We start from the raw sequence: 15,204 nt of genomic DNA, 5'->3' as shown, positions 1-15,204 counted from the left end.
AACCAGGCAGCATGGATTTCAGATAAGGGGCTGGAAGTTTAGAAACTATTTAAGGAAGATTTTTTTCACCCACAGAGTGTTGGATATCTGGAACTCGCTGTGTGAAAGGGTGGTCAAGGTCGGAACTATCACAGCTTTAAGAAGGATAGAGATGAACTCTTAAAACTGTCATAGCATGGAAGGCTACAGGCCAAATGCCAGAAAATGCAACAAGAGTAGATGGGTCCTTGATGACCGCCACAGACACAATGGGCTGAAAGACGTCTTTCCAGTCTGCATAACTCAATGATTTATAGGTGGATTAGCTGCTTTTAAAGTGCTACACTAACAAAGGTAGAAAAGTAGGGTGGCACTTCATTTTGGAATGGGTATCCTGCATTCATCAGGGATTGCTACACCTTCCTTCCACACTGCCTGCTGAACAGAACACCCTCCCAATCCCCTCTCTGGGGTCTAGGTTACCTTCCGCACCTTAAAATCCTAGAGATTACTTTCTTGGCACAGTCAGTATCAACAATACTTCAGGGTGCTTCCTGCAGACTGAGCTGTGCCCACTATCAAACGTTGACACTGCCTACAGTGATGGAGTTGTCAACTAATCAAGTTGGTCAGCAGGTACCAAGGAAAGAACCTTTCCTACAATTTGGCAACGTAGGCCATCCAAAGCACACTCTGGCTGTGGGGTCTGCTTAAAGACATAGAGTCATAAATTAATACAGCATGGAAACAGGCTCTTCGGCCCAAACTGGTCCATGTTGACCAGGTCCCCACACTGTTATCTCTGACTCCAGCATCGGCAGTTTTTACTATCTCTGAGTTTCACTAGCAATTTCTGTTTTTGTTTCATTAACCATAGGTGACTTTAATCGTTATTTAGATTAGGAAAATTAAATTGGCAGAGGTAGCCATGAAGGAAACTTCACAGAGGGCATTTGGGCTAGTTTCCTAGATTAAAATGTTGTGGGTCCAACCAGGGATCAGGTAGTTCTCGATCTGATAATGCGTAATGGGGAAGGTTTAATAAATGATCTCACAATAAAAGATTCCCATGGGGATAGTGACCATAACAAGGCAGAAGTTAACATTCAGCTTAAAAGTAAGTAATGTGGGTTTGAACTAACTGTACTAAACTAAATTAAGAGCAATTGCATGGGAATAAAGCAGAATTTGCTGGAGTGGATTGGGAAAGGAATTTAGCAGGAGCAATAGCTGATGACCAATGGCAGATGTTTGAAAACATAGCTGAAAAAAACTGACTATGGTTAACCAGGGAAGCTAAGGACAGTAATAGAAGAAAAAAAAACAAAATGTTGCAAACATTGAGGGAAAACGAGCAAGTAACATAAAAACAGACAGTGAGAGCTTATTTAAATATATACAAAGAAGGAATAAAACGGAAGAGACCACAGAACATATAAGCCCCCTATAGAATGAAGAAACAATAATGGGGGATGAAGAAATAGGTGAGGAGTTGACAAATAGTTTGCATCAGTCCTTGCCATTGAGAATCCTATTAGCATTATAAAAATACTAAATAATCAAGCAGTTAATGTGCAGGAGGAATAAACACAATTACTATCACTAGAGAAAAAGTACTAGGAAAACTAAAGGGGCTAAAGGCCGATTTGTTCCCTGGACCTAAAGGGTTACATCCTAGGATTTTAAAAGAGATGCAGAAAGTTGATGCACTTGAAATAATTTTCTAAGAATCTATAGCTTCTGGAAAAGTCCCAGAGGATTGAAAAACTGCAAATGTGACACCCTTATTTAAAGAAAGGGAAGGAGACTAAAGAACAAGTAACCGTGCGCCAATTAGCTTAACATTCATCATTGAGAAAATTTTGGAGTCTGTTACAAAGGATACAACAACAGAGCATTTAGAAATACATAATACAATCAAGTACAGTGAGCATGACTTCGTGAAGGGGAAATCATGCCTGACAAATTTATCACAATTTTTGCAGGAGATAATAAGAAGGGTAGTTAAGTGGGAACAGATAGACATAATATACCTAAATTTCCAAAAGGCATTCAGTAAAGTACAGTACATAAGGCTATTGAATAAGATAAGAGCCTATGATGTCAGAGCTGGTATAGTAGCATGGATAGATGATTGGTTATATAATAGAAAATGGGCATGAGGAGAAAGAGGACATTTTTATGATGACAACCTGTAACTAGTGGAGTGTCATAGAAATCAGTGCTAGGTGCACAATTATTTATAATGTTTATTAATAACTTGGAAGATGGAAGTGAATACACGATAGTCAAGTTAGTCTACAGAGGGAATATAGAAAGGTTAAATGATGGGTAAAAACTAGGCAGATAGAATATAATATGGGAAAATGATTATACATTTTGTTAGTAATAATAGAAGAGCTGAATAGTATTTAAATGGGAAAAGACTGCAAAAAGCCACAGAACAGAGGGATTTGGGTGTTCTAGTACATGAATCATAAAACACTAGAATTAAGTTCAATGGGTAATAGGGAAGGCAAATAAAATGTTGGCCTTTATTTCAAAGGGAACGGAGTAGAGGTTTTGCTAAAAATATGTAAGACATAGTCAAATCACAGCTGGAATATTGTGAACTATTTTGTTTCCTTCACTATGGAATGACACACTGGCATTGAAGGCAGTCCAGAGAAAGCTCACTATGTTGACTCCAGGAATGCAGCAACTTTGTTATGAGGAAATATTGAGTAGGATTGGCTAGTACTTGGAGTCTAGATGAATGAGAGGAGACTTTATTGAAACATACAAGATTGTTAGGGTGTTTGACAGGATAGATGCATGGTAGATGAATTGGGTGGCACAGTGGCTCAATGGCTAGCACTGCTACCTCACAGCACCAGGGACCTAAGTTTGATTCCAGCCTTGGGCAACTGTTTGTGTGGAATCTGCACATTCTCCCTTTGTCTGTGTGGGTTTCCTCTGGGTGCTATAGTTTCCTCCCACAGTCCAAAGTTGTGCAGGTTAGGTGGATTGACCATGCTAAAGTGTCCAGGCATATGAAGCCTAAAGCATTAGCCATGGGAAATGCAAGGTTACAAGGCGGGGTGAGTCTGGGTTGAACGTTCTTCAAAGGGTTGATGTGGACTTGATGGGCTGAACTGTCTGTTTTCACACTTTAGGGATTCTATCATAAAAAGTTTTTCCCCTTTGTGGCCCAGCCAGTGACACCTACATTTCATGAAATAATAAAAAAATTTCTGAGGCACAGGATCAAAAGTCAAAACTCAGTTTCCTCTTCCCAAGCTTTCATGTTAAGGCTATTAACAAGATTATGACCTCTAATGCCTGCTTTCCTTTCAGTCAGAGTAAGGAGAATTTTTGATCTGTCTCATTCAATCATTTTCAGGACAATGGAATGAAATCAGCTCACCATGTCTTCTCTGTTTCTGTGAGGCAGCACATAAGTGGCAGTAAAAAGATAAAATAACTTACATTAGCTAACTCCTTCTCAAACTCCAGAACCATATTCATATCATCCTCAATTTGGGAGTGATTTACGGTTAATCCTTTGTCCTTACGAACCAATGTAGCCACATTACTCATAAACAGGGAGTAAGCATCACATGCCTGTAGGGAAATAAATAAATGGATGCATAATTGTCTTGGAAAAGAATCGAGAATCCTACCAGTTTTGGTAAAATAACAGATAGCATAATCTTGCAGTCTTTTATCTTTCAGGCTAAAAGGACCCCAAAGTTAACAGGTCTCTCCTTAAAGCTATGAGCCTTATGTTCAGATATCATTCCTCTGAATCTTTCTTACACCTTCCCAATGCCTGTATTTTTTTTTATGATGTGGAAACCAGAATTGCATAGTGTGGTGCAAGCAAGATATGTCATAAGTTTTGACAAACCTTCTTTGGTTTTGAATCCTTATCTTCAGAGAATCATTCCCATCTTTTTGCAAGAGGTGAAATTTGAATTATGAAAAAAAAATCTGGAATTAGAAGCTGGTCTAAAAGATGTCCATATAACCATTGTCTATTGTCCTAAAACCCCATTTAGTTCACTAATGATCTTTAGGGATGGAAATTTACCATCCTTACCTGGGTATGGTCAACGTTTGACTCTCGAATTGTAGTAGTTTGGTTGACCCTTAAATGCTCTCTAAAATTCTCTGGAGAGCCAGTTTAAAGGCCAACATGGATGGGCAACAAATATTGGCAATGCAGGTGATGTTCACATCCCATTCAAGACTTAAACAAAAACTCTTCTGTTTTGTTTGCATTTTTTATGAGTCTATTAATCTATGTTGGTTTTAATGATATGCAAACCTGTACCTCAAGATCCTTTACGCTTCCAAAACATTTCATTTTGCAAGCCATGTGCACCTTCCTCCATCTACTCTGCCAAAATGCAGCATTTAATATTTAACATATACTTGTCCATTCAGCAAATTTGTTAATGCCTTCTTGGATTTTTCTGCTGCTTTCCTCAGTACTAACTAGTACCCCCTAATTTGGTGTCATTTGAAATGTTGACACTGCACTTCTGATTCTTGTGAGAGAAAGAAATAGAAGGCCATATTGAGGTGAAGTTAGTAGAAAGAGCTTCATGTGCATGATAGTTGTTGCGATGAATGGCCTTAAAATGTGATGTAATTAAGTGGCGAGAAGATCAGATAAGCCCTGACTGTATCTCACCATTCCTTGGTAATACAGAACTTGAACGTTTTCAAAAAGAGATAAAAACACACAACTTTTCATCTTGCATTTCTCATGACTCAGATGCAAAAAACAAAACTTTGAAAAGGAATATTAATTTATAATGCATGAGAAGAGAGTGTTGATTGGTTGGACCATGGTTGGTATGGTTATTTAATTGGATCTGTTAACTGTCAATAATAGCTTGCTGATTAACCTCAGAACATGCAATAGGCTCTTGGTTCGCCAAAGCACTGCCATGGTGAACAGAGCAGAGATCGGCAGTCTTTCTGTTAATCCACTCAGGATGTTGCTGGCTGGGCCAGCTTTTACTGTCTGTCCCTACTTACCTTTGAGAAGGTGGTAGTAAGATGCCTTATTGAACTGTTGCATTCCATGCACTATACGTAGAGCCACAGTTCTGACAGGGAGAGAATTCCAGGCTTCCTGACCCAACGAAGGTGGAATTTATGCACAAACCCCTTTTTGTGTACATTTTTCACTGAGAAAGTGTTACCGATATAGTCTAGGCTGCTTCTTCCTTTTTTGCCCCCTTCTGATGGCAATTTGCTCTCTAAAGTCATTTTTTGCTGAATCTGCATACCCACCAAGCTGAATATTTTATTAAGGAGAGGTGTTAATAGTCAGGGAATCAAGACGGGGAGATACATTTGTGATGACCTAACTAAATAGTGAAACAAACTTCTGTATGGAAACAAATGTCATGACTTAGTCTCTCTATTTCAGCCTATGTCTCTAAAAACACAACATTTCAGATAACTTGAAACAAAACAACCTCAAACACACTCAGATTTGGATAATGTGGTTCAATGGAAACTGCTAACTAGCTGCAGATGTCGCTGTGGTGTAATTATATACCAATTTGGTTCAAAAAGTTTTACACATAGATAAATAGAATTCATGCGTGACCATCTACTTAAGATTTAGCACCATCAACTAACCAAGAAAGCCAATGCAGCTGCGATGATCAAATGAAATGCTCACAAGCCTGCATTTCATCTGACCATGTTGCTAAGAAAGGTTAAAGTTCATCTGCACAAGCCCTGCGTATACAAGTTTTGAGATCACAATCCAATATTGACTGTGTCTGTTACTCATTTGTTTTGTGGGAAAATTAGCCACATCTGGAGTTCCAATTATCCACCCGTGGTTTATATATTGGAAAAGACTGCATTGGGAAAGATAGCAGCCTTGGCTAAAAGCAAAAGTGGAATTTTTGAAGTTGCATGTGTACACAAAATAATTTGTACTCTAGTGGTGGTGCTGGAGAGATTTTTTGAGAAAATTTATGGCCCCTTCAAAAAGAGGGACCTATGGAATTGCACCCTGGACCTGCTTTGTTAGAATAAGGCACCATGCTTATCATCATTGTTATTGCTGCCTGTCAACAATCAAGGAGCAAAAGGCCACTTCAAAATCAGTACAATATCTGGACTGTCTATGAACTTATATATCCTAATTACTTAGCATTATCATCAGCAAAAAATTTGTGATAAGAGGAAACAGAGTTAATTATTGGCAGCTTTATTAATAAATAAAATAGCAATAATCAGCTTCTCCTTCCCTGGAACCCTATCATTTGTAAAATGAAATAACCTTACAAGAGGCACCGAATCAGGTGCCTATATGGTTTTAGTTTGCCCAAGAAGCATAGAAAAAGAAGAACATGAACCATTCCTCTGAGTAGGAGGTTGTTCATCTCTAACTGCAAAAACATGAGCATGGAATACAGACTGACCCTCAATGTAGCACTGAGGGAGTGTTGCATTCCTGGAGGCGCCATCTTTGGGTCCAGATGTTGAAATCTGTTTTTTGAAATCTGTCCTCTCAGATGAATGCATAATATCCCATGCCATGCTTTTGAAGAATAGTAGAAGGTTTGACCAACATTTATCAGCCAATCAAAATCACTGAAGCAGATTATTATCCATTGTCACACTGTTTTTTGGAGAATTTACTGCGTTTTTATTGACAAATTGAAACATAGAAACTTGGAGCAAGAGTATACCATTCAGCTCTTCGAGCCTGCTCTGTTATTCGATGTAATTATGGCTGATCCTCTGTCTCAATGGCATGTTCCTGCTTTCTCTCTACACCCACTGAAGCCTTCTTGAATATATTCAGCAACTCGGCCTCCACAGCCTTCTGTGGTTGAGAATTCCATTGGTTCACTACTCTTTGAGTGAAGAAAATTTCCCTCATCTCAGTCCAAAATGTCCACTCCATGTCCTGGGACTGTGATCCCTGGTTCTAGGCGCCACGACCAGGGGAAACTTTCTCCTCGCATCTAGTCTGTCCAGCTCTTACAGGACTTAATCTGTTTCGATCGGATGCCCTGTCATCCTTCGAAACTTTGGTAAATTTAGGCCAGTCAAACCAATGTCTCCTCATGGGATTTTACTTCCTACCATGGTAAATAATCTGACATTGCATTCTGTCCACATTGGGTATATCCTTTCTTAGGTAAGGAGAACAAAACTGCATGCAGCGTTCCAGATGTGGTCTCACCAAGGTCTCTCATCACTGCAGCAAGACGTCCCTACTTCTGAACTCAAATCCACTGGCAATGAAGGCCAATATATTATTTGCCCTTCCAATTCTTTGTTACACTTGCCTGTTCACTTTCATAGATTAGTATACAATGACACCCAGATCCCTTTGTAATTCACATTTCAAAATGTGTCAGCATTTAAATAACATACTGACGTAATGATTTTCACAGCGAATGTAACTTTACTTTCGGCCACAATGTATTGCATCTGTCATGTATTTTCCAACTCACTTAACTTGTCTAAATCACCTTGAAGCCTTGTTGCATCCTCCATACAACTTACAATCCTGTCCAAACTTGGAAATTTTGCATTTTGTTCCTTTATCTAGGTCATTTACATACATTGTGAATAGATAGGGTTCCAGCACTGAACCTGGTACTACCCGCTAGTCACTGACTACCTCCTACAAAATGATCCCTTTATTCCCATTCTGTTTCCTGTCTCTCAACCAATTCTCAATCCATACCAATATATTACCCCTAATCTCATGTAGTTTAAGTTTGTCCACTAACGTCTTATGTGGGATCTTATCAAAACTTTTGAAAATCCATATACATCACATCCACAGGTTCTCTTTTATCTACTTTAAGAGTTACACCCTCAAAAAAAACTCCAGTAAATTTGTTAAACCCATGCTGGCTCTGTTCAATCCTACTCATGTTTTCTTAATGTTTCATCGTCATGTCTTTTATAATACACTCTAACATTTTCCGATTACTGATGTTAGGCTAACTGGTTTATAATTGTCTGTTTTGTCTCTCCCTCCCTTTAATAAATAGTGGGGTTACATTTGTAATAGTGGTGTTATATGTACCAGCACTACAACAGTGATTTCAATTGCAATAATATCCCATTGCTTGGAAAATGCTTTGGGATATTGTGCGTTTGTGAAAAATGTTATATAAATGCAAAATTTTTTTTCTTATTGCCTTCTTAAGACTTCCAACAGTGCTACAGCATCGATGATGGCTGAGCAACTGAAGTATAATCACAACTGATCTATGGTCAGGCCTCCCTGACAAAACATGCAGCAGGTTTCACCATAACCAATGAGGCAAATGGTCAATCTGTCCATTTCTCTGATGGGGTTGGTTGCCTGTACACTTTTGAATAGTGTCATGGAACCAAGATGAAACAACTGAACAGGTGCACTTGGCCTAAGCCCACCTGGAAAGTGCCACTTCTTACACTGTGGAGGTATGTCCATGGATAGAGAAAGAAAAGCTGCTGAAATCACATAAGCCATGACCCAACTTGACATACTTCTACCTTTTCCCTTTACTGTCCCTCAGGGTGTTGTTGTTTTAAAGAGAACTTTCTTGAGGAAAAGAAATCTGCAAATGAAAGTTCTTTTGTTGTATGGTTTTTACACACACATCCATCAATTTAGGTTCAAGACAGACTGGTTCAGGAATAGGCAAGGTCAAGAGCTGTCTTCAATCTCGGGCTTCCTTATAACATTGCTTATTACAGGTTAAAACTAAATTCCCCAAGACATGATATTCAGAGATATACCAGGCTCTAATCTTACTGTTACATTACTGAAAGCCTACCCCAAAAACTCTACCACTTAATGCTTATAGGTCTATTCCATATGTTTCTCTGCAAGCATTTTTTACCTCTTTTTAGCTCTGCCCACAGTGTGCTAATTATGCCCAGTGAGGAGAAGCTCTATGACATAATTGCAAGGTTTATCTGTGGCTATAATGTCTTTACTCAACAAAAGTACTTTCTCCCCCGTTAGAAAAGAAAATTGAGCTTGGTTTATAATTAGTGGCCAAAGGCAGGATTCTCTTTTACTGTAGTGTCAGATTTGACTTTCTGAACTATTTTTCCAGTATCATTACATTTATTCAAGGAGCAGTTTGGCTCAATTAAGAGCAGTCGTTGTAAGTCAGAACTTGAGCACATAAATCAATGAAGAACAAAGGCCTGAATTTTCACTAACAGCTTTGGAGAGCAGAGTCAGGACAATTCCCAGCTCCGCAAATGTGGCCTGGGAAAAAGTGCCCCAGAAGTTAGGGTTTTCATTTTGGACCAGAGGGTTGAAGGGGGTGTGGTTTAGTGGAAGGTGGGTTGGTCCAGATTATTCAGAAGCTGTGGTGGACATACTGCAAATAGTGCAGTGGTTTCTGTTTGAGGTGGTGGACTGGGTTGAAGGCCTGCCATGTTTATAGTTAAAAAGCCAATAAAATTTAAAAAACAAACAAACATTCACCCCTCACATCTCCTCATCCATTTTTCATGCTTCCCATGTTCCACTTAGGTCAACCAATGTCACCTTATTCTCTCCACCCAGCTCACATGGCCCCTCATACTGTCCATTCTACCTGATACCTGTGTACCCATTCACACAGCTTCTCAAACCTTTCACGCCAACCTACGCCCCTGTAACCAGTCACCATATCCCTGATGCTAATTTATTAGTAACTCATTCATGATTAACATTTTAACAACTCCATCCTTTTGTCCTTCATACCAACAATGCCAAATCACCCTGTATCCAGCATTGGTAAGGTTCAGGGCATATGCTGAGATGAGATAAGTTTAAATTCTTAATTATTCTTTAACAATGCACTGTTTTTTAATACACACTCTCCCTTGAAAATAAAAACTCATTTAGTAAATATACCGGCATTTAAACTGTCATAAAAACAAACACCTGGAGCTGGCAATCAAATTACAAAATGACAAGCATCGTGAATTTCAATGCCTGTGTGATGTTAAGTATGCAGGCCATATGTCCTGAGGAATAGCAGATCAAATCAAACAGCATATCCCTTTGGCTGTTTGCAAGAAGTCAGGTACTGACTATTCTCAGACAGCTAGCACTTGCAAAACTTGCAACACGATGTCCAATATTTGATGTGCTTCTGTAATCAGACACTATTTGCTACATAATGCCGAGTGACTGAAGATTTATGCTGACAACCAGTTTATGGTTGTCAACTGGGATCACAGTAGGCACACTTACACATATTGGAAGCTACATATTAATAAATAGGACCCATTGTAAACAGAAAGAACATGTACACGCACTGTGCCTGTTTCAACATAACAAAGTGGGTGACAAACATTCTCTGGTTTGTCATGAAATCAGAACAATCAGAGTCATCCTGCCTTATATAGAATTTAGTAGGCAGCCTTTGAGATACACAACACAGAATCAGTGAACAGAAACTGATAGCCAAGTTCTGTGCCCATGAAGACGGCTTCAACTGTGATCTTGGGTTCATGTCACACTAAATGTGACCCCACCATACTGTTCTGTAAAATCTTCCATACTGTCCTGTTTTGACACCAACATATTGATGACTTGTTATGATCTCTCTACCTTAATTAGTTTGTACAGTTTTGGATTACTTGTTACATTGATTAGACCCTTGGCATGTGACTCATATCTATCATGTCATTCCAGTCATTTAGCTTGTCTCCAGCGCCACCTTATTTTAATTTTTTTCTAATTATCTCTCTGCCTCATTTAATTGGATTATAGGTCATCACTTTGCTTGTTATTCAGCTGTTAACACCTTACTCGCACTGTCTGACACTTTTGATCAAATTATTATTATTTGACACCCACACCATTTTTGTGATCTTTTGATCTCTTTGCCCTTAATCTCTCTTTTATTTATTAATGGGACAAGGGCATTGCTGGCTAGGCAGCATTTATTACCCATCCCTAATTGTCCAGAGGGCAGTTCAGAGACAACCACATTGCTGTGGGTCTGGAGTCACATACAGACCAGACCAGGTAAGGATGGCAGTTTCCTTCCCTAAAGGACATTAGTGAACCAGATGGGTTTTCCGACAATTGACAATGGATTCATGGTCATCATTAGATTCTCAATTCCAGATATTTATCGAATTCAAATTCCACCATCTGCCGTGGCGGGATTTGAACCCGGGTCCCCAGAACATTATCTAGGCCGCTAGATTAACAGTCCGATGTTAAATACCACTAGGCCATTGGCTCCCCTCTCCGCCCATAAATTCTGTGTCTGTGTGCCTCTCTCTCACATCACCTGACGAAGGCGCTATGCTCCAAAAGCTTGTGATTTCAAATAAACCTGTTGGACTATAAACTGGTGTCGTGTGACTTCTAACTTTGTACAGAATTTAACAACGTTTGTGCGTTAGCTGTCAGTCATCGCTAACTGGCGTATTCTCTATGGCAATGCCTCTACCAATCAGAGTACACCCACGAACGAATGGGCACTTTCTTTCATACAATATAATTGAAAAATCCCTGTACAATTTTTTTCCCCACAAATTATTCTGATGACGGCAAAACAAAAAGCTTCAACAAAATGTCTTTTTCTTCCAGCAATACTCATGCTCTGTACTATCAAATGACAATCGTATTGAATGGTGGAGCAGACCTGAAGGACCATATGGCCTATTCTTGTTGTTATTTCTTGTATTATTATGCACATATTACTTACAACCCAACTCTCTTTAGCCTATGGGTCAAAAGGTCCCATCTGTGTTCATTTTACTTTCCTAGCCATCTCATTTTGAACTTGTTATTGCTCACAATATGAACTCTGCCACAGTGAAACAATTGTCTTAATTGCATTTCTGAAGAAGGGTCTAGGCCCGAAATGTCAGCTTTCCTGCTCCTCTGATGCTGCTTGGCCTGCTGTGTTCATCCAGCTCTACACCTTGTTATCTTACTTGCCTTGCTTGCCTCTATACCAAGGATAAAGTGGACAACTTGTATTAACTTGCTCACAGGCACAGCTGCAAAGTGCATCTATGCAGCCTATTAACAGCTTTTATTGGGTTCAAAGGTGACTATCATTTAAAGGCTTGAAACTACTTTTGGAAAAGTTATCACGTGTCTACACATTTTCTGGTTTGCTACACAACAGTTGTATCACTGTCTTTATCTTACTTAGCTGAACAAAGTCACCAAAGTAACACAGAGAGAAATGTTTAAATTGGAGATGTCTCCCACCTCCGATGATCTCCAACGCATGGTGCTACATAATAATGTTGACAATCAACTTCATGATGACAGACTGGGTATGTACACTGCCTCAAGCTATAATGAAGTCTATACAGAACATAAAGTTCTTTAGAATCAGTTAATGTAGAATCAAAGCTATCAAATAGCCCTTTAAATTTAAGGAAGGCAAAAATGGAAGCAGGGAAGATAAGCTGCACAACAAAACAAATTTTGACATACAAAGGGATAGAAGAATAGTAGGGAATACTTCTAAAGGGGAATCAATAGATTGTAGGATCTCCCAATTTAAAAAAAGCACATCCAAAAATGATACACCACAGATGAATAAAATTGCAAATGCAAGGTTGGAATTTAGAAAGGTATACATAATGCACAAAGATGATAAAAAGAAGAGGACGATAAATATGATTACAAAGAAAAAAGTAAGGAAAAAAATAGAAAAGCAAAGAGAACAAAGAAATCAAATAAACAAGCAACAGAAAAGAAAACAGAAATCTGTGAGTATTCTACAACTGAAGAAGAACATGTTGACAAGACAAAATGAATTATTGTTTTATTTATTCATGGGTGAGGGCATTGCTAGTTAGGTCAGCATTTATTGTGGATCCATAATTGTCCTGGAGAGAGGGGTTGTGTGCTGCCTTCTTGAACTGCTGTACTCCTTCAAGTGTAGAGACTCCCACAGAGCTGTTAGCAAGGGAGTTCCAGGACTTTGACCCAGTATCTATGAAAGGCTGGTGAGATAGCGAATGCCTTGTAGGTAAACTGGCAGGTAGTGCTGCTGCCATGCATCAGCTGCTCTTGGCTTCCTAGGTGGTAAAGGTGATGGTTTTGGAAGATGCTGCTGGAGAAGCCTTAGTGGGCTACTGCAGTGCATTTGTAAATCACCCATACTCCTGGCTGTGCTAGTGGTGAATGGAGGGAATATTGAAGGTGGTGAATGAGTTGCGAAATCAAGTGAACTGCTTTTGCCCGATTGATGTCAAGCTTTTTTGGGTATTGTTTAGAGCAGGGCACATCCAGGGGAGTATACAATCACACTTCTGACATGTGCCTTGTAGACAGCGGATAGGCATTGGGCAGAAAGGAGGTGAGTTACTCGCTCAAAGATTGTTAACACCTGATTTGCTCTTCTAGTCACTGTATGTATATTGGTTCTTCTGTCCCATTTCTAAATAATGGTAATCCTATGAGGTTGATATTTGGGTATTCAGGGATGCCAATGCCATTGAATTTGAAGAATATAGTTAAATCTTTCTTATTGGAGAGTCATTGCCCTGCATGAAGGCATGAATGTTTCTTGCCATTTATTATCCCAAGTCTGGATGTTGTCCAGGTCTCTTCTATGAACACAGTCTGCTTCAGTATCTGAAGAGGTGCTGAGCACTGTGCAATCATCAGCAAACAGTCCCATTTCTGAGCTTGTGATGGAGGAAGTTCATTGATGGAGCAGATAAAGATGTTTGGACCAAAGACAGTGGACTGGGGACCTCCTTCAGTTCTCAATTCTGACACCGAGATGACTTACTTTGTACTACGTATGACTCCAAACAGTGGCAAACATTCACCCTGATTGTCTTTGTCTCCAGTCCTGTTAGGGTGCATCGCCATATGCTGATACATTGTGCCTCAATAACAAGGGCAGTCACTCTCACCTCCCCTCTGAAATTCAGCTCTTTCCTCCATGTTTGGATCAAAGCTGTAATGAGGCCAGCAGCTGAATGGTTCTGGGAGAACCCAAACTCAGTCATAGTGAGCAGGTTATTTCTTTGTTAAGTGCTGCTACTAAGCCATGTACCTCTAACCTGCAGGTGCTCCAAGGGCCTCTGCACAGTGACCAGAATATTGGCAGCATTTGGAGCACTGTCAACCAGTTTCAGAAGTTGCAGCCACACATGGACCTCAGATGTCTACACATAACAGAATTCATTGGTGATTGATAGCAGAGTCAACAATGCAGTCCAACACATTAATTCTGATGGAGAGTAGACTGTTGAGCTGGTAATTGTTTGAGATTGTCATTCTTTTTGTGCAGAGGACATTGGAGCAGGATTAGACTACTTGGCCCCTCGTGTCCGTAAGGTTACAATTTACAAACGATTAGGAAATTATGAATAAAGGTCTTTCTGAAAAAGAGTCGTACCAGACTCGAAATGTTAACTCTTTCTCTCTCCATAGTTGCTGCCAGACCTGCTGAGTTTCTCCACAATTAGAGTCATAGAGTCATGGAGTCCTACAGCATGGAGACAGGCATTTTGGCCTAAACTGATCCATGCTGACCAAAATGTCCATCCACTCTAACCCCATGTCCCTGCACTTGGCCTATATCCTTCTAAACCTTTCCTGTCCAAGTATTCATCCAAATGCCTTTTAAATGTTGTTAATCTACTCATCTCAACCACTTCCACTGGCAGCTCATTCCATATATGTACCACTCTATATGTAAAAAAGTTGCCTCTCAGGTTCCCATGTATTCTTTCCCCTCTTACCTTAGACTGATGCCCTCTGGTCCACGACTTCCCAGCCCTAGAAAAATGACTCTCTCCATGCCTCTCATGATCTTGTACACTTCTACAAGATCCCCACCTCAGTCTCCTATGCTCTAATGAAAGCTTGTCCAACCTCTCCCTATAACTCAGTTCCTTAAGTCCTGGTAACATCCTTGTAAATTTCTTCTGCACTCTTTCCAGTTTAATAACATCCTTCCTATAGTAAGGTGACCAAAATCGAACACAATACTCAAAGTGCCACCTCACCAACATCCTGTATAACTGCAACGTAACTTCCCAACTTCTATACTCTATACCCTGACTGATGAAGGCCAGTGTGCCAAAAGCCTTCTTCACTGCCCTGTCCATTTGTGACTCCACTTGCAGAGAACCGTGCACCTGAACTCCAAGGTCCATCTATTCTACTACACTCCTTCAGGCCCTACCATTCAGTATGAAACTCCTACCTTGATTTGACTTTCCAAAATGCAACACCTCACGCTTATTTATATT

At 39.7% G+C, this 15,204-nt stretch overlaps 1 protein-coding gene across 3 annotated transcripts in view; it reads right to left on the bottom strand.

Annotated features, from left to right (window-relative positions):
• Positions 1-15,204, bottom strand: part of LOC109918227 (neprilysin) — a 175,322-nt gene that overhangs the window by 68,669 nt on the left and 91,449 nt on the right. For all 3 annotated transcript variants that reach the window (XM_048604661.1, XM_048604660.1, XM_048604662.1), the window contains one exon: positions 3,448-3,582. In XM_048604661.1, the coding sequence (XP_048460618.1) occupies positions 3,448-3,582 (135 nt within the window). The remainder of the gene's footprint in view (positions 1-3,447; positions 3,583-15,204) is intronic.

Source organism: Rhincodon typus, chromosome 13 (assembly GCF_021869965.1).
Source record: "Rhincodon typus isolate 14 chromosome 13, sRhiTyp1.1, whole genome shotgun sequence".
Taxonomy (NCBI): Eukaryota; Metazoa; Chordata; class Chondrichthyes; order Orectolobiformes; family Rhincodontidae; genus Rhincodon; species Rhincodon typus.
The sequence above is the reverse complement of the archived record's forward strand: the minus strand, read 5'-3'. Positions and strand labels throughout refer to the sequence as shown.